General features: G+C 43.6%; 1 protein-coding gene across 4 annotated transcripts in view; it reads left to right on the top strand.

Annotated features, from left to right (window-relative positions):
- Kalrn (kalirin RhoGEF kinase) overlaps window positions 1–25,812 on the top strand; it is a 431,561-nt gene that overhangs the window by 297,676 nt on the left and 108,073 nt on the right. For 2 of the 4 annotated variants that reach the window (XM_052158466.1, XM_052158467.1), the window contains exons 11-12: window positions 15,757–15,948; window positions 22,456–22,664. In XM_052158466.1, coding sequence (XP_052014426.1) covers window positions 15,757–15,948; window positions 22,456–22,664 — 401 coding nt within the window. The remainder of the gene's footprint in view (window positions 1–15,756; window positions 15,949–22,455; window positions 22,665–25,812) is intronic. The other 2 variants (XM_052158468.1, XM_052158469.1) reach the window with 1 other exon arrangement.

Here is a 25,812-nt window from a genome sequence, read left to right on the forward strand (position 1 = left end):
TTGATCAACGAAACTGAAGGAGTGGGCTGATTCTCCTAGCTCTGCTAGTGTTTATTTGCAGAGATTTGAGCATTTCTGTCCATGTTGGCTGGCCGGGCTCCATCTCTGGAAACACCACCAGACCAGCGTCATGCTTGTCAGTTCTGGGGTAGGCTCTGCTAGGTGTCTGACAGTGATGAGGAGCTTTTCAACCGACATGTAGAGCCTGTTTCAGACCTTCCTCAAAGGCATGTGGTTGCCTTTGATTCATATCTCCTTTATCTGCTAGGAAAATCATCTGAGGATCATGAATATATGCTGCTGGCACTCTTCCAGGAAGAATAACTTCTAAGTCTTCATAGGTGATTGCTTTTAATCCAGTCTCCTTTTGCATGTATATATCACCTAGAACCACGCCTCTTCTAACCTATGATGAGCAGTGTCATCAATTCAATCCGGGAAAGGGGAAAAATATGATTGGAGCTGCAGCAAGATTTACAGGCTGTGGGACGATTTCACTCTGGCTGGCCAGACAAAGCACACCCCTCTCTAAGTACATTTATAATGAGACTTATTTGAATTTCCAAGTGCACTCAAATCATCATCTTTTGGTTGACAAATATATTGAATCCTTGACCTTATCTTTTGAAACTTATTGTCTTTTGTGGTTTTCTAATTTTAAGAAACCCCTTTTAGTTGTAGAACATTGCAGTGATACATGAATTAAAAAGCTACTAATCTTCTCACAGGCCCTCATCCCGCCTTCCCCAGGTAATCATGGCAAGCATGTGACTATAATCTGTTTATTTTTAGACTGAGTGATAGAGAATACCCTGCATGTAAATTTTATATCACAAGTAATTTTTTTCTAATAATGAAACCTATCTATGCATGTTCATCAGAGAACAATTAATATGGGCTGCTGAGAATTGAATACTGGCCTTCATGTGTCTTAGTCAAGCACTCTGTCAACTGAAATAAATCCCCCATCACAGTTTCAATTTAAAGAGAATCATATTACAGAGCCCAAGCTGCCTTAGCCCCTGAGCAGTGGGATTATAGGTGTATGTCACTGTGTCAGGTCACCCTTGAATTCTAGCCCAAGCTTTGGGCCCTACCATTAATTGGATGGTATTAACATGGACAAATGACTGGAATTAACCTATCTTGACTTAAGTATCTTGGAATCAGGCTCCAAATTCCCTTCTTTATTCCCTGCCAGCCCTTTACTACTCTCCCATCCATATCCCATAAGAACCATGGTATTGGATGGTTTCTTCAGGCTCTGGCCATCTTGAACAGTAGCAAAGAAACACTCTAGGCTGATAGTTGGAGGGTTCTTTTGATGGGACTTCCTCTATGGTCTTGTAATCTCATGGTTTTCAAGTGGAAGGCAATTTAGTCTCCCTTATCACTCTGAGACATTTGTCTGCATCTGGAAATATAATTGGTTGTCATATCTGGGGATTACTAAAGGCATCCTGTGGGACAGGATGATATTCTGCAGGCTATGTGCAGGATAGCTGTGGTTTTTGCTTCTTAGGTCTGTTCTAAGTGATGCAGTCTAGAGGGATTAAAACAACAGACATATATTTCCTCACAATTTTAGAGGATAAGAAGTCTGAGATCAGAATATCCACTGCACTAAGTTCTTTTTGAGAGCTGTCTAGAGAATCTGTTCCAGGCTGTCTCCCTAGCTTCTTGTAGTATGCTATAGTATTAGTGTTCTTTGACTTATAGCTACATTACTCCAGTTGTGCCCATCATACTACTTGGTAAATATCTATTTCTCCACTTAATGTCTTTGGATTTGAAAGCAGTCATACTGTATTATGGACTGTTCTATTCTTATGCAATATCTTAACTGGCTACATCTCTAACAGCATTGTTTCAAACAAAGTTATATTGCCAGGTACTGAGAAAGCCTCAGTAGGTCTTCAACCTGTGAGGAGGACAGAACTTAACCTGAAAGAGCCTCTCAAAGAATGTGCAGTCAGGTCCAAGACATGAGTCAGGGGTGCTATTGAGAAAGTGGTCCTTATCATCTGTGCATCACCCCAGGTGGGGGTAGATAAGATAGGTGGGTGATGCTATAGCCTGGGTGTTAAATCTCCTTCACATTCCTACCTAATCCCCAAAACTATGGTATTAGGAGCAAGGCCTTTGAGAGGTGATCAAGTCTCATGAATGGTACCACTACCCTGGAGACCTTCTCTACCATATCAGGACACAGTGACAAGGAACCTTATAAACCCTCAATGAAGCCCTCAGGAGACACTATGTCTGCCAGCACCTTGATCTCAGAACTCACCTCCATCCCCCAACTGATGCCTGGAGATCTGTTCTTTAAAGGCCATGTTCTCTACCATATTTGCCAGCGCAGTGTGAAGAGACCAAGACCCCAGTGGAAAGGGAAGGGTGCGGAGTCCTGAAAGGTAGAGGAGAGGATAGACAGGAACACTGTCACCAAGGGGGCCAGTGACCTCATCACAGAGACTGTGAGACGCAGTCTGAAGTAAAAAATCTTTTAAAAGCATCCATGTGCTGGGTTTCTTCTTACCTTAAACCATTTATGTTCCTGGATGAAAGTCACTCACAGCCTTTATAATTTTAAATATGCCCTGGGCAGCACAATAGCTGGGCAGTCGCCTAGCCTCCCTGCTGTTAGAATCTCCCTTCCCGTAGATAATCTCAAGCCCCCAGTCAGGATTTATTATGCTCCATCGTGGCTGCTCTCAGCTCTAAGCAGGCAGTCCTCTGGGCCTTGTTTCTTTGCCCCTAGCCCACGGCGGCTCTCCTTTCTCCTCTCCTGTAAGCTCTTTCTCTTCTGTGGCTCCTCTCTGCTTCTCCTCCGTCTTATTTCTTGAGGTCCCAAGCCTGGGAAACCTAAACCCTGCGCTGTCTCTTCTCCCTAGATATTGGCTGTTGACATCTTTATTCACCAATTAGAATTAACTGGAGACAGAGTCCCTCAGTGTCTTCCATGCAGACTTTGTGTCTTTGGGGAAGACAGTTTTGGGGTACCAAAATTAACATTAAAATACATTCAGCCAACCTGCTGTAACAGTCAACCTCTAGGATGTGACCACCCTGACTTACAAGAATGTTTGTGACCCAGACAATGAGAAGGATTTGGAACACTGCACCAGCATTGTAGGAATGCATATCACAGCCTCTGTGTCCCTCCATGATTTCATCCTCTGACCCCATCAATGCTTGGACCAGGCGGACTTGTCCTCTCTGCCTCTTTAGTGATGGAGCAGAAGAGAAAAACAAATCTACAAGTCCCAAAGTTTTCAGCAACTTTGAAGTTATTTTGTCTCTCCAAAGCCCTGCCTTCTCCCTGTCACCCCCACTGCCTCCCACAGGCAGCCAAACTTAGAACATGGAAAACAGGGGAGACAGCAACACTTGGAAGTTCCATCTTTCTAGAGAGAACATTTCCTTGGGTGCTCCCCCCCTCCATATCTTTCTGATTACCAAACCCTGTAGCAGGTGGCCTCGTTCTGAGTCACGAGGCGGCTGTCATGCCACCTGCTTGCTGCCCTGGCTTCAAGAATTCCACAGGAGAATGGATTTTCACAGGACCGGAACCACTGGCCCTCTGGATCTGCATATCTATCTTCCTCAACGTTCTAGTACTTTTCTTCATATTCTCATGAAGAGGCTGCATGCTCCCACTCATTATTTTGGATGATTTGAGTAGAGTCAAGGCGTGGCAGGGTGGGGATGATCAGAGGAGCAGACACTGTGTTATCCAGTTGCAGGATGGTGAGAGCTTTTTGTCTGCATGCCACCTCAGACTCCTGCATCCTGAGCCCTGCTGTGCCATGCATCAGCTCTGAGTCCACTTCTGGCTTCTAGTCCTTCTATGCTCTCTACTGTACTTCTTACTTTTCACATCTCAATACTAGCCTGGGCTCTCCCAGTCTTGGCTTCTAGCACTGTATCTGCCCTCCACAGGTCTTCTCTGTCCCTTTAAAGAGAAATGTGAATACATCTTTCTTTTGTTATATATCAGTCCCATGAGGGCTGGAGTCTTAACTGAACTTTTTCTACAGGCTGACCCTGGTACTTCCTGTCCACTCATACCTTATGACTCATAGGATTGGCCATGCCTTCTATTTGAAAAGCACAGTCCCATTGTTGTTTCTGTGCTAATGGATTGCTTGCCTGATAAATAGTCCTCATTATTTCCTGTCCCCCTTTACTGAGAGTGCCAAGGCATTCAGTTCCAGCCCATGACAAGACAAAATGCATAGGGATGCCTTGGAAGCCCAGATGCAGAGATGTCTATTAATGATCAGAAAGGGGAAAAGACTCAATGAAAGTGGGGTACCCTAGCAAAGAACAATGGCTGCTCTATTTAGAGTTTCTAGGCCTAGTTTCATTCATATTTTTACATTAATGCCTTACAGGCACAAACAAATTGTGGCACATATTTGGAGGTCAGAGGACAATTTGCAGAGTCAGTTCAATCCTTCCACTATGTGGGTTCCAGGAATCCAACTTGGGTCTTCATGCTTAGCAGTGAGTGCCTTTACTAGCTAAACATCTCACTGGCCCCTGGGCTCATTGTTAAATATGTTGGTGATATTGTGTCTTATTATCAAACAAGTTAGTGATATTGTATGAATGTTTGTCGCCTTCAAAATTCATGCTGAAGTCTAATTTCTATTGTAACAATATTAATAGGTGGTACACTTAAGAGGTAACTTGGGTCTAAGGGCTATATCATCCTAGGTGGGATTTGCACCTTTATGAAAGAATAAACCTGGTCCATTATTGGCTCTTATACCTTGGTCTACTGATGACACAACAACTGTAGGCCAATGAATTTCTGTTCATTATAAACGTAGTAGATATTCTGTTGTAGCAGCAAAAAAAAACAAAACAAAACAAAACAAAACAGACTCAAAGTGTTTATAAAATCCTAAAAAATAATCAAAGTTTTTAAAATGAACTATTTATAGAAAAGGTGCTGAAGTGGTTTAGATGTAAAGAAGAAAACACTTTCTAGCAAATCGAGATAGATATGGGAACGGACAGGGTGATGATTACATATGTACGCGTGATAAAGTCGGTGTTCAGGTTCCCAGAGAAGATCTCATTGCCCAAACTATTTGTGCTGGGAAGTGTTGGCATCTACTACAGTTATTTTTGGTATCGATCCCAATTATAACTGAAGATTTGTATGGACAGGGTCCAACTTAAGGAGCATCTGGCTAGGACTCCTCATTAGACACCCCTTATTTGGACATAGATGCTGCCTCCATGGGACCAGCTATTGTTTGCTTGCCCCACTCTTTAGAGCTTTAGAGGGTGACTTTCCAGCAAATGTGAGGTGGTTGGTGAGTTCATCATTGGTACTCAGAAATAGTTTCTCTCTCTCTCCTCTCTCTCTCTCTCTCTCTCTCTCTCTCTCTCTCTCTCTCTCTCTCTCTCTCTGTGTGTGTGTGTGTGTGTGTGTGTGTGTGTCTCTCTCTCCTGTAACTTCCACCATAGACTATTCTTCCTTTGCCATGTCTGTCCCCATAACTTCCCTGCAAGGATCAAATGGAGAACTGCCTGGTGTTCCGTATTAGATACTGAAAAAAAATCTTCCTCTCTTGCCATCACTGATTGAAGAGCATATGCTGTATTGGTCTATGTTTCAAACATATTATATGCACCCATTTGCAGGGAAGACATATTTCTAGTGTTAAATGGAGCTGGGAAATATTGCTTACAAATAATTTTCTCTAACTATTCATTCTAGAGGTAGGGCAGCCTGAATAGAAGAAGAACATCCATTTCAGAGTCTTACTGTTGCACAGTAGGATTTTCAGTTTGAATGATCAGTCGATGCAGAGAGTACTGGGTCTAGGAGGTCCTAAGACAGATGGATAAGACAGGAGTCCTTTCTGCAGGAGGAATGTGGAAAGTAGCCCTGGAGGTCTGTTTCAGGGCCACAAGAACAAAGGCTGGACTGCCACAGTGAGAGTGAGGGCATCAGACTAAGGATGCACAGAGCAGTGGAGGGGAGAAGGGATGGAGAGTTTATATTGTGATTTGGAGAATGGTTCTGCGAAAAGTACTTAGAGGTTTACAGTTAAGACTCAGCATATTTTGTCATTATGTAACATTCTAGAAAGAAGAGACTCTTAACTCTCTGAGCCTCAAACTTCTCATTTTAAAGACAAAATTAATAGCACATCCTGTTGTCGATCCTCCAACTTGGAGATTACGTAGGTAAGGGCCCTAACACAAGACCAGCGTCCTGTGGGCACCTGAGTTAATTGGTGCTGGGTATTTAAAATATACTATTTAGTTTTTAATAGTGTGGAGATTTTCCAAATACTTTTGTCATTAATTTCTAATTTAATTATATTATAGTCAGAAAAAAAAAGGTGATTTGTGTCCCTTTGAATTTGCCATTATACACAAAAAATAAGCTTTGTCTTGGTAAATGTTCTATGAGCCTCAGAAAGAATGTGTGGTCGGCTGTAGTTGAGCAGATTTTCCATAGAAGTTAAGCAGGCCAAGCTGGCTGGAGATATTCAAATCCCTCGTTCCCACTCACTTAACTAAGGAACTGGAATCTCTGGCTGTAACTGTGCATTGGTATCTCTCACCTTACATAATCACCGGAGTCTGTTTTCTGTACTGTGAACCTTTGTTTTTATCTATATAAATGCTTAGCATTTTTCTGTGCATGTGATAACTGATCCTTTCATCATTATGGAATGACCTTTTTCCAAGTAATATAGACACTCCCAAGTCTAGTGTGTATCTGTTGTTTACATAACCAGACACTTTTCTTTTTGTTATGGTTATGAAGCTATTTTTAAATCCTTTTCTTACCTAAGCTTACTTATATATTTGAACAGCATTCTGCATAGTATATAGTTTGTATTTTGTTTTTAATCCAGCCCTGATTGGGGAAATGGTATTTTGACAGTTGATACTTTATAGGGCATTGAGTCTCTTATCTTATTCCCATTTGTTTTATGTCTGTCTGTCTGTCTGTCTGTTTGTTTGTTTGTGGTTTTCCAAGACGGTGTTTCTCTGTATAACAGCCCTGGTTGTCCTGGAACTCACTCTGTATACCAAGCTGACCTTGAACTTAGAGATCTGCCGGCCTCTGCCTCCTAGTGCTGGAATTTAGAGTATGCACCACCACACCTGGCTTGCTTTATGACTTTTATTGTTGGTGGTGTTGCCTTCCTTTCTTCTGTTTTGCCTTTTACTTCAATGAATTGAATATTTTTGACAATGGATTCTATCACCTTCATTGACTTATTAGCTTTTTTGAACAGCTGCTTTAAGGTAGATAGTATTTAAACTTATCCCAGTTATTTATAAGTAATACTATATTTTTCTATTGCATGCTTCCATTTTACCTTTTTAAATTTGCTGCGATTGTTGCCATATATTTTACATAAACTTATACTAAAATCTCACACTAGATTATTTTTGTTTAAGCTGTCAATTAGAAGTAAAAGAGATGTAAGTGATAGGAAAAGACATATTAATCAGTCAGTTAGCATCACCAGGACTCTTCACTCTTGTGTATAAATCCAGTTTTCCATATAACACTGTTTTTCTTTCTTCCAGAGAAGTTTCTTTGTTTTACTTATTTTGTGTATATGTGTGCTGTGTGTGTGTGTGTACATTCATGCTGACCTGAGCATGTAAAAGTGAGAAGACTCTAAGATGTTGACCTCTAAGCTTCTCCTTTGTCTGAGATGGGGTGTCATCACTGTTACATACACCATGCTAGCTGCCCCCAGGCTTCTAGAGATGCTCCTTTCTCCACCTTTGGTTTGCCCATAGGCATGCTGGGATGATAGATGCCTATGTTATTGTATCTAGCTTTTTCATGGGTTCTGAGGACCCAAACTCAGGTTAAGTCCTTTTAGCTATTGAGATATCTCTAGAGTCCCAGAAGGACCTAGTTTTAATATTTTGGCTATATAAGTCTGCTAATGAAGAATTATTTTATATTTGTATACCTGAAAAAGTATCTAACCTTTGTTTGTGAATACTTGGCTGGGTATAAAATTCAGTCTTCAGGGGCTTTTTTCTTCGAGTGCTTTAAGAATCCTGCTCCACTGTCATCTTGCCTGCACACTGTTTCTATAGGAAGCCTGTTATCTTCAGTCCTCCGAATACAGCATGCCTTTTCTGCTCTGGTTCTTTTAAGATTTCTTTTTTTTTTTTTAATTTATTTGATCTGGGATTTTTGTGTATAATTTTGTGTGCATTTGTGTGTGTGTGTGTATGTGTGTGTGTGTGTGTGTGTGTGTGTGTGTGTTGAGGGCTTTTTGAGTTTCTCAGACCTGTGCATTTACAAGTTTTGCTAAGTTTCAATTCCATGGCTCCTAGCCTACTTAAAGTGTGCCATACTTCACAAATGCTTCACTTTTAAATGACCCTTTCTCTCTGCATTTCAGTCTGAATAGTTGCTGCTTATGGAAGAGGGGGGTGTGGGGTTGGAGAAGGATGCCCAAGTGAAGGCCAGAGGTCAACATTGAGCACATGCCCCCCATGTCATTCTCTATCCTATTGAAGACAGGATTTCACACTGAGCATGAGTGTGAGCTCACTCTGGTTGGCTAAACTGGCTAGCCAATGAGCTCCAGAAATCTTTGACTGTTTCCCAGTCCTGGAGTTTTTAGATGCATGTCGCCACACTCCGAATCTTGCCTGGGCTACAGATCTGAATTCAGGTCCTTGTGCTTGCACTGTGCTCATCCCCTCTGTTCCTGAATAGTTTCTATTGCTGTGCTTCCCCCATTCATTCATTTATTTATTTACTTTACATCGCAATCGCTGCACCCATTACTGTTATGCTTTGAAACACAGTAATCTTGTCTTCTGCAGTTGTCTAATCTGCTGTTAATGTGATCTAGGGCATTTGTTATCACTGAGAATAAAAATTTTAAAATATTCTATTTCTCAGTTTCTATATTTTGAATATACAAAATATAGATATAGTGGACTATTTTTAAATCCTTGTCTACTATTTTTAACACATATGCATAATTTCTATATAAATTATATTATAGTATATATAATATACAACTATATATTATTTATTAATATGTTAACATATTTTGATCTACCTTCCAATAAGGATCAAAGTTTCCAAAAATACCTATAGCTCACAGCCAACCAATAGACTGAGCATAGGGTCCCCAATGGAGCAGCTAGAGAAAGGACCCAAGGAGCTGAAGAGGTTTGTAGCCCTGCAGGAGGAACAATAATATGTACCAACCAGTACCCTAAGAGCTTCTAGGGACTAAACCACCAACCAAAGAGTACACATGGAGAGACCCAAGGCTCCAGCTACATATGTAGCAGAGGATGACCAATTCAGACATCAATGAGAGGAAAGGCCATTTGTCCTGTGAAGGCTCGATGCCCCAGAATAGGGGAATTCAAGTCAGGAAATTTGGGAGGGGAGTGAGCAGTGGGAGGGGGGGATGGGGTAGGAGGTTTTCGGAGGAGTAATGTGGAAAGACGTTACCATTTGAAATGTAAAAAAAAGCAAATATCTAATAAAATAAAAGAACGAAATAGACTTAGACAAAACTCACTAGATGCCACAGGAATAGTGATAAGGTATCTATACTGTGATGGCCAGCTGGAAATAAACCTAATATTACATAACAAAAAATATTAACATATATAACATATTGTATATTAACATATATACATTCTGTGTCTGTCTTGATTGACTTATTTTTCTCTTCACATGGGTTGCTTTCCACTTTTTTTTTAATGCCTATGGACTTTTTTCTTTCTTTTCTATGCTAATCATTGTGAATTTTGCCCTGACCATTGCTGAGTATTTTTAGTTCTATAAATATCTTAAGTTCTTTAGGATACATTTAAGTGACTCGGGAAAAGTTCAATCCTTTTTAGTTTTAAAATTTGACAGGCAAAACCAAACAATATGTAGTTTACCTGTTCAAAGTCAAGACCCTCCTGAGTACTGTACCAATATCCCATGAACCTCAAAGGCTTTTAGGGCTGAGTGGTAGGAACACAGACTATTTCTAGCCCTGTGTGAGTCCTGGGTACCATTATCTAATCCTTTTTGGTGGTCTAGCCTCTGGTAGCTTCACATGCATGGGTGGATCTTCTCTAACTCTATCCCAGAGAGGGTAAGGAAGGAATGGACATTATTGTCAGCTATAAAGTGCTAACCCAGGGTAAGGCTTGGGACTTTAATTGTGGCAGCTCGTGATTAAGTCTCACAACAAGTCCGTACTTCCAGTGCCATGTTTCCATGGTTCCTTTCACCTCCGTGCATATATTCCTCTGCTTTTTTTCCTTCAAATCCTGTTGGTTCTAGCCATAGGGCTTTCAAAATAATTATTAGGTGTCAGGGGAGGCATCCCCTACTGGTCTTCCATAAAGCTTGCTTTCCAGGATGAACTGCACTTTTGAATAATAAGAGCTGCTTCTTGCTCAACATCATTAGTCATTAGGGAAATGCAGATCAAAACAACCCTGAGATTTCACCTTACACCAGTCAGAATGGCTAAGGTCAAAAACTCAGGAGACAGCAGGTGTTGGCGAGGATGTGGAGAAAGAGGAACACTCCTCCACTGCTGGTGGGGCTGCAAGATGGTACAACCACTGTGGAAATCAGTCTGGAGGTTCCTCAGAAAACTGGACATGAGACTTCCAGAGGACCCTGCTATACCTCTCCTGGGCATATACCCAAAGGATTCCCTGGCATGCAATAAAGACACATGCTCCATTATGTTCATAGCAGCCTTATTTATAATAGCCAGAAGCTGGAAAGAACCCAGATGCCCCTTAAAGGAGGAATGGATACACGAAATGTGGTATATTTACACAATGGAATACTACTCAGCAATTAGAAACAATGAATTCACAAAATTTTTAGGCAAATGGTTTGATCTGGAAAATAACATCCTAAGCGAGGTAACCCAATCACAAAAGAATACACATGGAATGCAATCTCTGATAAGTGGATATTAATTAGCCCAGAAGCCCTGAATACCCAAGGCACAAAGAGCATAACAAATGACTCCCATGAAGAAGTATGGAGAAGGTCCTGATCCTGGAAAGGATTGATCTAGCATTGGAGGGGAATATAAGGACAGAGGAAAAAAAGGAGGGAGGTGATTGGAGAATGGATGGAGAGAAGAAGGTTTATGGGACATATGGGAAAGGGGGATCTGGGAAAGGGGAAATCATTTGGAATGTAAAAAAAGATTTGGAAAAAGTAAATAAATACATGCATTTGCTTACACAATTAAAAAAAAAAAAAAAAGAGCTGCTTCTAGGCCTCATCCTTTCTCCTCCCAGAATATAATGCCAAAGGACTAATTCCATATCACCGAGGAAACTGACTCTTGATTCAGAGAGGTTTCATTCATTGTCTCCCCACCCCCTGGCTTTTATAAGGTACATCCCCTGTCCTTCTCTCCATCCTAAGAAATCTGAAACAAATGTCTATGTTGCTGGAATCCCTGTAGTTGTACATCAACTATCCTAGAATGTTTGTTACATGTCTGAGGAGCAAACAAAAGGATAATGAGGCAAGCCTGCAGTAGGGGATTAATTAGGTGTAAGAGCTAAACTATCCGGAGAATTTCACCTGGTTGGTGCAGAGAGGAGTGAGCAATAGAAGAGGTTGTAACTGCCGGCATGGCCCAAACCTATGACTCAGAGATGCTGGCTACCACAGCCCTCTCTGAAAGATCTAATGGCTGGGAGATCAAAATCCCAGCACTGAATGTATGTTTGGCATGCCGGGTGGGAAACACAGGCAAGGGCTCAAGGCCAAGGCAGAGGTAGGTGACTGGAAAGTTAACACAGGCCAAGAGTTATGTCAGAGTGAGGTCAAGCCTGGCCTGGGGGCAGCACCTATTGTTAATTTGATGAGAAGGTGAGCTTAACTCTCTTGTCGATACTTGTCCTGATTTGGGGTCAGCATATTTCTTTGGTAATATTTCAATTGATAGTCTCTGAACAGATTCTTATTTCAAGACTGGACCAGTTGATCACATCACCTAAGTGTGAATGTGAGTTTTAGCATGTAAAGTCTTATATCAGATAGTGTGTGGGGATCAGAGTTGAATATTATTTATTGATTGATCACTAATATTTATGGAACACTTTCTTGGTACTAGATATGAAGGAAAAAAGATGGAAGACGCCATCTGGCTGGAAGCAGAAAATATGGTCTGATAGGAGACAGGGTGTGGTGGTTTGAGTATGCTTGGCCCAGTGAGTGTCACTATTAGAGATAAGGCCTTGTTAAAGTAGGTGTGGCCTTGTTGGAAGAAGTGTGGGAGTGAGGGACAATATAGATTACTTTCAGGAGCCCATAAACAGGCCCCTAGGTCAGCCTTCAGAAAAAGAATGGGATAAAGGAGGACTTGCTAAAGGAAGTGCGAGTCTGTCATGTAGAAGAATAAAGGAAGTGCATCCCAAACAGAAGTAGATGCAGTGGTACACACGACAGTCCTCACCTAAGGCTCTGCAAAGGCAAGTTGTTTATTTACAGATGGTGTATAGGTGGGTGATGTGTGTTAATGCAGAAGGGGAAAACGGGGAAGTCAGATGAAGGCCCCCATATGTCATGCTGAGGCATCCGTCCAAGGGTGGAAGAAAACACAAACCCTTTTTTAAGTAAACAGGAGGTCTGCTGGATCTGGATTTGAGAGGGCTTTTGGGTAATAATCGGGGAGAAGGTTGGGCACAGACAAAGCAGGGAGCCCAGCTTTTAACGTACACAACATTGCCCTTCTACCTGTCTGGATCATCCCATCTTCTCTATGAAACTGCTACCTAGCTCTTCTCTGCCTCACTAGGCCTGATTCCGCCTCTCTCCAGTTTAGTTGGGTTGACTCCGTTATCGGCACACCGTGCTCAAACACCTCTTGCTATTCTTTCCCACTCTACAAACAATTAGTAGAGATTTGTTCTGTACCAGACGCAGCTCTGGCCTAGGGGAACTGTCTTAGTCAGGGTTTCTGCTCCTGCGCAATCATGACCAAGAAGCAAGTTGGGAAGGAAAGGGTTTATTCAGCTTACACTTCCACGTTGCTGTTCATCACCAAAGGAAGTCAGGACTGGAACTCAAGCAGGTCACGAAGCTGGAGCTGATGCAGAGGCCATGGAGGGATGTTTCTTACTGGCTTGATTCCCCTGGCTTGCTCAGCTTGCTTTCTTATAGAACCTAGGACTACCAGCCCAAGGATGGCACCACCCACAATGGGTCCTCCCCCGCTTTATTACTGATTGAGAAAATGTGTTACAACTGGATCTCATGGAGGCATTTCCTCACCTGAAGCTCCTTTCTCTGTGATAACTCCAGCCTGTGTCAAGTTGGCACAAAACCAGTCAGGACAGGGAACCAAAGATGAATAAGATCTAGAACCTCCCTGTGGGGGTTCACCTGTCATTAGAAGGTAGCATGGACACATGTGGTCCCTTTGCCAAGTGATAACAACTGTGGTGAGGGGAAACATGCAGTAAGTACCTAGGACATAAAGAAAGGGTCTCATTTCTGAACCCCCCCTCCTTTGACAAATCACATCTGCCCACAGACACCTGCCTCCACGGTAGGAGAGGCAGAGCAAGGCAGTAATGCTGCTACCATCTTGATGCTGTGCAACCTTAGCCAGCAATTCTCTGTGGCTTCTTCACACGACAAATGCACCAATTCATAGGTTATTGTGAGAATTAAAGGAGATCTATGCATAAGATTTTAAGATAGCTCTTGGCAAGGTAGAATCCTTGTTTATTGTAGCTGTTGCTATTCTTGCTTGCTGCTATTCATTTTCTTTTTAACACCTGTCTCTTGCCAGGAAACTTTAGCCCCCCACTTATCTGTTATGCTGCTGGCCTGGTTTATGTGTTATCATGTTTTCTCTCAATGATGATTTTATTCTTCTTTGAAACAAAGTAAATGTTACATGCTTCTATCCCCCTGAGATCATTGTAATGCTATTAGTATTAGGGTGACCAGGGAGCCTATTTTTCCTGGAATTAGGGGATTTCTGGGAACCAGGGCTTTCTGCCCTTAAACCAGCAATGCCCCTAGCACATAAGGATATGGCAGTTCCCCTCCCCACTTACTGGTTTTACATCATGCTTGTAAGCACACTTGTCTTGTGAACTTTGCAACAAAAAGTTATTGGTTGTAAAAAACATAGAGGTCTAACCTTGGGTTTCTTTGTTCATCTGAGATTCCCTAGTGTTCAAAGCAGAATTCTGAGGAAATCTTGAAGGAAAAAAACCTTTCTCAAGATATATGGCTCTATTAACTGAATATTATATCCTACCCAGAAACAACTGGTTTTTGTTTGTTTTGTTTTGTTTTTAAACCCTGGCTCACCCCTCGGAGGCCTCCTCTCCCTTGTCACTCATCTTCAGCTCTTGGTAACTCCGAATGACTCCTTGCATTTGCTCTCTAGAATTTACATTTTGTAAACACCCCTTTCTTTACACCAGGCTTGTCTGTTAGTCATTGCTGTAGTCTGGTTGTCATTTCGTGAATTGCCTGGTTGGCACAAATGATGTTTTCCCTTTAAGTCCTATCTGGCCGACATTAGGACATTTGCCTTGGGCAATTGCTCATCAAGCCACGTCTTAAGGATCCCTTGGGATCTCTCTGGGAATTCCTAATCATCAGCTTCATGCTTTCAGTAATGAAGAAGCAGGGTCAGACGCCTCCAGAGGGGCACCTTGCTGTTAGTGTCAGGCCATAATTCATCCCGTAGCACGCAAATGCTCAAGGAAGGCAGAGCCAGTTCCATACAGCTGTTGCCTTAGCCTCTTAGTGGTTTATGTTCACCTTGTATTTGATGATGGCTTCTGCTTCTATATCCACATAGTAAGCACCAGTTCCTCACACAGGCAGTGTGCTAACCTGGCAGAGATGGGTAAATATGTACACCAGTCACAGGTCGGGTGTCAGGATTTGTTGGATTAGGAGCAGCCAGCTGAGGAATAGTTGCATTCGTGATATAACAACTACTTTAAAAGCAGTGGCTGCCATCATGATGGGCAGTATTAAAAATGGGTTACACTTGAAAGGCTGGTGGGAATACCATCCTGTGTACTGGCAGGGTTGGAGGCTCATATGAGCACACACGTGTATATGGGGGGGGGGTCACTGCAGCCCATGGTAAACAAACCCACCAGACCCCCTGCTAAGCTGCCTGTGAGCATCCAGCCTTCAGGGGCCAAGGGAACTAGTCTATATCCCCTCCCCCTGCTTTTGGCCCGCTTCCCTTCCTTCCAAAAGATAAACACCAGAGTGAAGGGAGACGGTGGGCGGGGGCAAAGCCAGCCTCCTAGTTGGTGGTTTTTCATGGTTCTCGCAGAGAGAAGCACAGAGCATCCTTGTGGATGTGCTATTTCCGACTCCCGCAGAAGCAGCCTGAGATGTGAGGATAAAAGAAGGGGCTCTGTGAGGGTGGGGAATCTGAGCAGAAGGGGTAAGGAGGTTCTCACAGGCCTTATCTCTAGAGACGCTGCACCTCCGAGACATCCCAGAAGCAGGCGAGGAGGTTTCTAGTCAGTGCCCCGCTGTGTTCAGCAGCCCACTGGTTGCCTGGTGGGAGGCGTGGTGCCAACTCCGCGCACTCAGAGAGAGTGGTGCCAGATCAGGGAGCTGTCGGCGGGCGCAGTGCCTCCACCCTCTGTGCCCACTCCTTTGGGAGTCCCAGGGTGAGCTGTGAGAAGGCGCGAAGCTTGTTCCCTGGCTGCAAGTTGACTTTGCCTCCCTTTTCTCGCTGGCAGAATACCTACACCAATGCGGACAAGCTCCTAGAAGCAGCAGAGCAGCTGGCTCAGACTGGGGAATGTGACCCGGAGGAGATCTACAAGGCAGCCCGACACCTGGAGGTGCGCATCCAAGACTTTGTGCGCAGAGTGGAGCAGCGGAAGCTTCTTCTGGACATGTCAGTCTCTTTCCACACGCACACCAAAGAGGTAAGGGGTGAGAGGGCATGGCCCCGTGCAAGTTAGTTGGGATCTGAAGAACATGGGCTGAGGTCTAACCAGTGTCCTAAGAGGCTAGGGGTTAGTAACTTTTTGCTCCTTTGCTTCTGATAACCTGCATTTAGGTCAGTACCAAATGCAGCAAATTCCCTCCCATCCTCTCCCAAGAAGGGAGAGTGATGGAGGCAGGCAATTTTAGGAACTTAAACTAGAACATTCTGCCTGCAGCTCAAGATATTTCCAAATGTCTGGTATAGAAACAGTAGGTGAAAGGAGGTATAAATCAAAACCAGGCCACCGCCCATCCCATTTCTCTCGGTTGCTTCTCCCCGTCAGAAACTAGTCTCAGGACTTTAATCGGCTTTGCCTTTGCTACCGGCAAGGCGCTTTCATGGGGAGCATGCAAGTGAGTTCAAGTCTAATCTTACAGATTGTTTAAATTAAATTTTGTATTACATTTATTTGGGGGGAAGTGGAGTGCTTCTGTGCCATTTCATAAGTGTGTAGGTCAGGGGACAACCTGCCAAAGCTGGCTCTTTCCTGCCCCCGAGTGGATCCTGGGGATCAAACTCAGATAGTTAGCACTCCCAACTACCTCTCTTTTACTGATTGTCCAAAACATCGAGTCTTCCCCATAGGGTCTTGTACTGGCTAGTTTCGTGTGTCAACTTGACACAGGCTGGAGTTATCACTAAGAAAGGAGCTTCAGTTGGGGAGGTGCCTCCATGAGATCCAGCTGTGGGGCATTTTCTCAATTAGTGATCAAGTGGGGAGGGCCCCTTGTGGGTGGTTCCACCTTTGGGCTGGTAGTCTTGGGTTCTATAAGAGAGCAGGCTGAGCAAGCCAGGGGAAGCAAGCCAGTAAGAAACATCCCTCCATGGCCTCTGCATCAGCTCCTGCTTCCTGACCTCCTGGACTTCCAGTCCTGACTTCCTTTAGTGATGAACTGCAACGTGGAAGTGTAAGCTCAATAAACCCTTTCCTCCCCAACTTGCTTCTTGGTCATGATGTTTGTGCAGGAATAGAAACCCTGACTAAGATAGGTCTGCAGCTGGGGAACAGGGAGGCGGGTATTAAGGTTGATATTTACTTTGTGAGGAAGAAAGATGATAGGCCAGACTGAGATGCTCTTCACATCAGGTGGACTAAATCCAAGACAGAATCATTCACCACTTGGAGAAAGGAGAGGGGAGGGGGATCCTGCAAAGTGCTTGGCAGAGCAGAGGTCCCCTAGGAGGAGATGACAGCAAACCTGTGATTGCTCTCCATTTCTGATTAACAGGGGGCAGTCTGGGATTGAGTAAGTGGACAGGGAAGAGGCCCATTTAGCATCTTGTGTGGTAACATCCTTGGCAGAGGAACTCATTTGGAGTATGCAAATGTTTATGTTCCCCTAGGAATTTATTTTAATAGGGTATTAATTAAGGTTTGATTGCTGCTCAGGAAAAAAATAATAACCCTACTTAATTAAGTTGATTTTTGGTTTGGGGAGTGCATTAAGAAGCCTGGCTATTACTAATCCACAGGCTTTTCTGACAGTTTGTCAGAACTACCGGGGAGCATTGTGGTGCCTATCAGAGAAAAACATGCAGAGATAATGTTTCCTAAGCTGAGTTCCCCTGGGCAGATGGAGGCCTGGTGAGCCCCCTGAAGTTGACTCTCCTTCATCTCCATGGGACCTACAGCCACTTTCAGAAGAGTGTCTGTGAAACAAGAGGATTAGCTCTAATCCAGGGCTTCCTGCCTAGTTGTCTGCTAGCTTGTGGCTCACTTGACTCTAAATGACAATCTCAGAAATCAAAGGCATGTGGATTCCCTTGTCATTAAGGGCCTGTGGGTAAAGCCCTGGAGTATGAATGAACAGAAGCTGCACTCCTCCAGAGGTCACAGGGTTGTGGCCTGTTTGGAGGTGGTAGATAGCACCAGTTTCTATTGCAGAACCACTCCCACAGGGCAACCTGGCTTCTAGGAGCCCCGTCTAACTCATCTCCTGCCTTCTGTCAGAGGAATCAAAAGACTGGGATTCTGTTCCAGATAGTCTCTTAAGAAATCAAATAAGCTTGTACAGGTCACTAATATTCCTGGTGCTGGGCTCCCTTCTTTATGAAATAATTTACTCAGACTTGATGCTCAATGTTATTATTCTAATGTAAATCCAAATTTTCCATCTGTTTTGTTTCATTTTTCTCTTCCCCATTAATAATTAATACTAATAAGTAAGCCTGAAACAGTATAGGCGATTTCCTTCACCTAAGGTCTGGCTCATTCTAAGTATAAACATTCTAAATATGTATCGGGCAGCTTTGGCGTTGTTAAATAATACCTGCTACTTGCCAAATATATTGCCTTATGTAATCTGCTTCATAATCTTACAGATTTAATATCCATAATTTCATATGAGGAATGTTAAGGAAAGAACTTGTCTAAGGTTATGGAGTGATGCAGCTTCAAGCACCTTCTGAAATCCTGTCCAACATACCTGATACCAAAACCTGAAATAATACAGTGAGAGAGTTGGCATTTTCAGAGTATTTTGGATTTCAGATTTGTGAGTTAAGGATGCTCAGCCTGGACATGCTTGTACTCTTAACTATAGCTGTCTTCTTCCTCTCCTGTCTCCACCTCTCCTCTGTTCTTTCTTCTCTTTGTTCCCTGTCCTTCTCCTCTTCTCTTTCTCCTCCTCCTCCTTCAGGGACATGAGGAGGAGGTAGATCATGGCTGAGAAATGTAGTCTTGCTCCTGTTCTTTGACAATGGGAAGCTAGTAGTCTTACCAAAAACAAACAAACAAACAAAGAAAAACCTAATTAATTAAAATGAGCAGGGTGAAGTGCCTTCTCCAGCAGGAGCTTTCCTGGAGACCTGAAGACAAGCAGAGTGTGTTGTGGTAGGCAGGTGAAGCAAGCCTCAGTGTTCTGATAGAAGCACTCCTGCGGTTTGATTTTCCAGTTTAATATGTCTCAAGACTGGCCATCTCACAGACCTTGCAAGCAATCCCTGTCATTGGTGCTGGTCCACTCACCGTTGACTGCTGCTTGACTTTAAGACAAAGGTCCAGCCTTCTGTTTGGAGTAGGGTTAACATTCAGGGCTACTGTTAGGGCTGTCCTCTGCATCTTCCCTGCATCTTCCCTTCAGTGACGTGTAGTTAGTGAGGAAAAGCTGCTCAGTTCACTCTGTGGCCTTGGTGCTGTGGCAGGTCCCCTCCACTCTGTTGTGGCCAGCACCTTCCTTTCTTCCTTCCCCCATTTTCCCTTTCTCCCTCCAGTCATTTATTAAAGGTTTGCCCTAGTGCTGACATAGCCTAGAATGTCATCACAGGATGGTTTCTGTGTGACCACTGCATATACATCTTTATGAATGATTTAATCTAAACTCCCTATGTCTGTACAAACCAAAATTCATAATTTTGCCTCTTCCTGCTTCCCATACCAAAAGGTTCACTCTAAGATCATAAAGGAAACAGAAGATATGAATATCTCATTTCTTCTATCTCATTTCTTCCTCAGATTAAAAAGTCTTTCTAATCCTATTTGCCTTCTTTGTGAATTCTTTTCAACCATTGGAGTCTGGTGGCTAAAATCATCTGATCATTTCATCCCACTGCTGTTCAGTCTTGAATGCTTAGAAACCACGTAAATGTTTCACACTGATTCCTTAAACAAGTCATGGTGCATCTTATGTGATAGAGCATTGCACAGCCATGTGGCAATCCACATGGCTGAAGATCATTATCTAGCATAGCCACAATTTTGATCATGTACAGAATAAAGACTATAAATAAATGTACCAAGAAGTTTGGGGTGTTGTGCTTGATTTTTTAAAAACTATGTATCTAGGCTGGCGCGCTGACTCAGCAGGTAAGAGTGCTTGCTGCTCTCTCAGAGACCCTGAGTTTGGTTCTCACATCCATGCTGGGTGGCTCTAGCTCTAAGACTCCTAGTCTCCATAGGCACCTGCATGCACAGGCACATGCATAGAAACATGCATATACACATAAGTAATGAAATAAATCGTTACTGTGTTTGTTTTCATGAACATATGTAATCATGAACAAGCCTATTAGCAACTACTTTGCATCTCCATAACGACACAACTCTCCAAAATCATAACATTTCTTTTATCTTAATATTGTTTTTGAGAACTTTGAGTATTTCATCTTTATCAAATCACAAACTTTTTATTGAAATTAGATTCTTCTGTCATGCAATAGATCTCAACCACAGTCTCCCCTCCTTTCACTCCTCCTAGCTCACCCTCCCACCTGTCTGTCCCCTCCCCACCTCTCCATTTCCTCTTCAGAAAAGACCAGGTCTCCAAGAGATGACAACCAAACATGACAAAGAAAGATAAAAAGACTGAAGCCCTCAGAGCGAGGCTGGGCAAGGCAGCCTAGTGGAAGTAAGCAAGTTTTAAGAGCAGACCAAAGAGTCAGAAACACCCCAGTGCCGCTGTTAGGAATCCCACAGGAACAGATATCCAGCAGCCATAGCACATACACCAAGGATCTGATGCAGGACATACACCAAGGATTTGATGCAGGCCCGTGCAAGCTGTTTCAGTCTCATAATCACAACTTTTTAACAGCTACTTAAATAGAACTACTTGATAAAGGGAAATGATAGGAATATGCACCCAGAGATCAGTGCAGATTTTGCAACTCTTTGAGTCTCTTCCTTTTCCCAGGCCACATGGGCAGCAGGCAGGTTGCTGGTCTAGAGAGCTAGGGAGAGGAGAAATGTCCCAGGCCACATCCTGAGACTTTGTAGTCCAGGTCATCTGTCTGCAGAGACTGTCCAGACAGAACTTTCTTTTCTTGTTATGTTTCCATAGAAATGCTGTCATCCCTAGGCATTCAAAATCAACATGTTTTTAATTTTCTGTGAAATACTATAAATGTTAAGTTAAAAAAAATATGCCCAGAATCACCATATCAGCTTTAAATTAGACAGCTGTATTAAATTCCCCTTTCTTCTTTTATTCCACATAAAGCATTCTATATACCCTTTATTTCTCATAAAAACACACATGTCACAAATACATATGCATGTGACTTGCCTACCTGCATTCCCCAGAAAGATAGTAAATCAGCCTGGTCTTCAAAAAGGATGATGGTCTCAAGAGCCAAACAACTTCACTTTCTATTTCAGTTACCAAACTGACATGATATTTATTTAAGAAACAAAACAGCTAGTGTCAGAAAGGCAGAATAAAACACTCTCCTCAAAGAGCTTAAGGGGGATGTTTGCCTGCAGAGATAATATTCCTTTCAGCATCCCTAAAGGTCACCACGCACAACAGAACAGCCAATCAGCAGGAAGAAGCGATAGGATGACATGATTTCCTTACTGAACCACTCATCCGTGAACCTTGCTGCCATGCGTCCCACCCCTCACCCGAACCCTGAATGTCTGCCTTCCTTGGCTGTCCCTTCCCTCTGGCTTTTCTTGGTTGCCCTTTTCTAAGGCTGCCCTGATATATATGAAAGGCAGCAGCTGTGGCCAACCCTTCCTGGTCACACTGGTAATATTGCTAGAGCTAACCTAACCTGCATCCCTGAAGGGCTGTCTTAACTCTTCTACCCTACTGAGGTTCTAGAGGCTCTCAAGCTAGGTCCTCATTTGTGTAAAGCTGTTTTAGTCTATTGCCATTTGTGTTCTAAGAGAAAGAATGGACAGAGCAGGGACTGCATACTCAACTATGTGATGGAGATCAACATAGAGCAATGGGCCATGATTCGGCTCCAAAAAATCTGGAGAAGGTCTAGAAATGGGTGAAACAAGGAGAGCAAGCAATTAGTGAATGGGAGTTTTCAGGAATTCTTCCAACCCTTCACTGCTTCATTGATCATTTATTCAAAGCACTAGACGCAGCTTCTCTAAAACAGTCTAATCGCTAGCATCATCTCAGCTCCATTTCAGCATCTTGAATATAAGGCAGAACTACCTTATACTGTCACTGAAATTAAGAAAAGCTGAACCTTTAGCGCCTACCTTTCTAAATAACTTAGCAATGTTAAAAAGAACAAAACAGGTTAGTGTGGCTTAGGTTACAGTTTATCTTTACTTTGGCTCTTACTGGGTGGCATCATTTTTCATATTTGCAATATGATCAACTTCTAGGAAGCCATATTTGGCTGCTTGGAGGAAGTGTATAGAGTCCCTCATTTTCTCCTTTCTAAAAGAAAATATTTGTCTATTCCAGTCTCTTATTCATCCTGGTCTCTCAAAGATGAGGAATCTTTTTGCTTTAGGAGGCCTGCAGGTTTCAGTATGGGAAATACTTGGTTTCCCATCTTTAGGCTGTGTCAGTGCTCCTGAAGAGAACTTCCAGTGATGGGTAATGAGCGTCAGTTAGCCCCATACACTGGCCCCTGGGAGTGCAGATGAGGACAGAGACGCCTGGTCCAGGAGCTGACTCCTCCCCAGCTTTGTTGCCCTTGCCCCCATGCTGGCCCCTCTCTCTGGCCCCCACTACAGTCTCTGTTCTCTCCCACACAGCTGTGGACATGGATGGAAGACCTGCAGAAGGAGGTACTGGAGGACGTCTGTGCAGACTCTGTGGATGCGGTCCAGGAACTGATCAAGCAGTTCCAGCAGCAGCAGACCGCCACCCTGGATGCCACTCTCAATGTCATCAAGGAAGGCGAAGACCTTATCCAGCAGCTCAGGTCAGCGCCTCCCTCCCTGGGGGAGCCCACCGAGGCCAGGTCAGCATGGGCAGTGATTTCCAGTGGGGAGTGCCTCGGGCTAGACATGAGATAAGTCCTGTCCCTGTCTTGACTCGGCCACAGCCTGCTTTGTGGTCTTGTGTAAGCTTCCATTTCTCTGCCTGTAAGACTTACAAATGCCTGTACTGCATCCAGCTTGAGTTTAGACTGAAGTGTTCCAGGAAAGCAACAATGAAGGCTTCAGAGCATTGTTTATCACTCAGGATGATAAATAGCATTTTCATTAAGAATAATGACATGTTTGGCCATGAGAAGAGATAGACATTGTTAAATATAGTATTATCCAGCTGCAGCATCCAGCACGGCTCTAGAGATGGACCTTTCTGTGGCCGTGGAAGAATGGATTTAAAAAATACACAGACACACAGAAAAGCTGGGATCGAGTGAGCTGGGGTCTCTGCTGGAGGAGCCTCAGCATGTTTATTTTACACAGTCCAACAGGAAAGAGGGATTCTTGCATACAGCTCAACTGGGAGACAGGGTTTATGTTATACAGCTGAATCAAATAGACAGGCTTAGCTAATCTCCATAGGAGATTAGCTACAGTCTCTGTAGGGAAGAGTCTTCAGACCATAAATATCCAAGGGGAGAAATCTACAGTGGACATTTTCTACATGTTATGAACATCCACACAGACCAGAGAATGTCATTCTCTCTGAGCCTCACCTTAGAGGTAGTGCAGGAGGTCTTGTCATTTTCCTGTGGGTCTGAAGCTATGGTCCTTGATATGGCCAGTTAATGCCAACCACCCCCCACACACACACACACACACATACTCCAGCCTTCACATATCAGGGCTTCCTCTGCTCACATCCACCATTTGATCTTAGGCCACACTCTGAATCCTGTAGCACCATTGGTTTGCTTTGGGTCCCTAAGGATGTAGGGAAGGTTAGCATTATGACCTTTCTACAAGTCCCTTTCTATCTGGATAATAAAAGTCCTCTGTTGTCAACACACACAACTGAGTAAATCAGGAAAGCTCTGTTGAAAGCCATGTACTTGTTTAGAATTGCCCACATCATTCATTGTTTTCTGTTGGCATCAGTGTTTAGTTCTTGTCCTGTCAAGGGCACTGGCTCCTCAAAGTGTCACTAAGCCTTAGGCAAGCCCTCAGCAGCCAGCCCCATGCCCATGTGCAGCATAAGTAAGATTTGATGGTGCTAATGAGGCCTGCCCTCAGGGACTTGTTCCTGTCCCCAAATCACCAAGTGCTGGGACCTCTGCCAGCTATAGACAGAAATAATCTCATCAACAAGTCCCAGGCCAGCCCTGAGGCCTCAGGGTATCACTTCAACTAGAGAAAGCTTTTTCTCCATTCCAATTGTCCAATTAAATAAACAATGAAAAATTACCTTTAAGAGGCCCTGGTATTTTTTTTTCTGTTGGAAATTAATCATTTCTATTCTAAACATGCACATGAGATGTACTGAATTTTCCTATTGCATACTAACAAGACAGCCTCTTCGCCTTTCCCCCGAATTCATCTTCATGAATATATAATGCATGACAGTTTTGTCTGCCTACCTAGGAAGCCCTGCTGTCATTTGCTTCTAACAAAAACTCTAACTGGTAGGCAGCCACTTAGGCTGTCCGAGCCTCAGCAGCCTTGTTTGTATAATTAAGGCACGTGCTCTAGACTCTCTGTCAACTGTAGGATTATGTGATGGTTTTGTCAGAAGAGAACTTTGAAATGCTTTTCAGAAGCTGGCCGGCTGCTATTACTCTTTGCAGGGCTGGGTCTGCCCAGATGCCACATGTTCCTCACAACTGCTAGGCTTGCACAGGGCCCAAGGGCTTAAGGCTGCCTGGTGATGGCAGAGGCCATGTCACCTGCTCTATAATGTTTATGACGGTGTAGGAAGGACCCTATGCACATGTCCAAGAGCACAGTGACACTCACACTTATCCACAGGGCTGACTGGATCCTGTACTTCCCTCCCTGACATCAGGGACTGCCAAAGAGCTGGAAGTGGGTGGAGTTTAGGGGACACAGGCAGGATCTCCTGACTCTCTTCCTTGGAGTTCTGAGTTGCTTGTGTATTATCTGTGTGATTCCTACTATGACACTGCACGGATGCTATACAGCAGGGTTAGACATCATTATCTTTCTTCTGGATGCTGCATGGGGGAGTGATCTGAGAGAGCAGCCAGCTCCTCGCAAAACATTCAACAAATACTTGGTGCGGATTATTAACCACACCTCTTCTTTAACAGCTGGGGTAGTCACACAATAGAGGGGACAGAAGCTATGCCCATTTCCCACCCTGATGCCCCAAGAATAGGAGGTGAGGCTAGGAGTTCTCTGAGTGACACAGGGAAAACTGCTAGACATAGTAAGAGCTCTCATTATCTTCAGGAACAGACAGCATGCACTCAGGTCCTGCTGCTTCTGAGACAAGCCCAAGCTAACAGTACCTGGCCTTTGGGACCTGCTGAGGAGAGGATACAACACTAATGTTCTCTCCTTTACCTACTGACCTCTTAAGTTGCATAGGAAATCAGGTCATCACAGGTAACAGGCATGCCTGTTTATTGCACATGTTAGAGCTCTGCTTGTTCCAAGTTCTATAGAATTTAAGTTTCAGAAGCTCTGTAGCTTTCCCACAAGTAACCTCTTTGGTGAGTTCAACTACTTCTGTATAGACTACTGCAGGAGCAGCCCCCTCCCTTCTTCCTGGATGAGTCCCTCTGTTTCTTTAAACCCCAAATCCAAACACATCCTCTCCAAAACCCTTGTCTTTTATTCCATTTGTATCACCTAGCCTTACTCTTGCAGACTGACCATGCCCTAGGAAACCCTTGACACTCCCTTGTGCTGCCTAAGGGTTAGTAATGATTCCTATAGCATGCTCCTGATGGCAGTTCACACAACTGCCTACTTTATAGCAAGGTGTGGAGTGGAAGGGCAGAGATTAAGTGCATTCCGTAAAGAAGGTAGCTGGGGCTCAGGCTGGTGACTTCCCAGGGCCACCAGCCTACATATGTCACAGCAGGAACCTAAACCGTGTTTACAGACTCCAGGTCTTATGCTTCCTAACTATAGCTTGCAGTCTGTTTCAGAAGACCAGCCCACAGTGCGAGAACGGCATTGTGAAGTAGGCGAATAATTTTGGTACCTATGATG

This window comes from Apodemus sylvaticus, chromosome 15 (assembly GCF_947179515.1).
Source record: "Apodemus sylvaticus chromosome 15, mApoSyl1.1, whole genome shotgun sequence".
In the NCBI taxonomy this organism is placed as follows: domain Eukaryota; kingdom Metazoa; phylum Chordata; class Mammalia; order Rodentia; family Muridae; genus Apodemus; species Apodemus sylvaticus.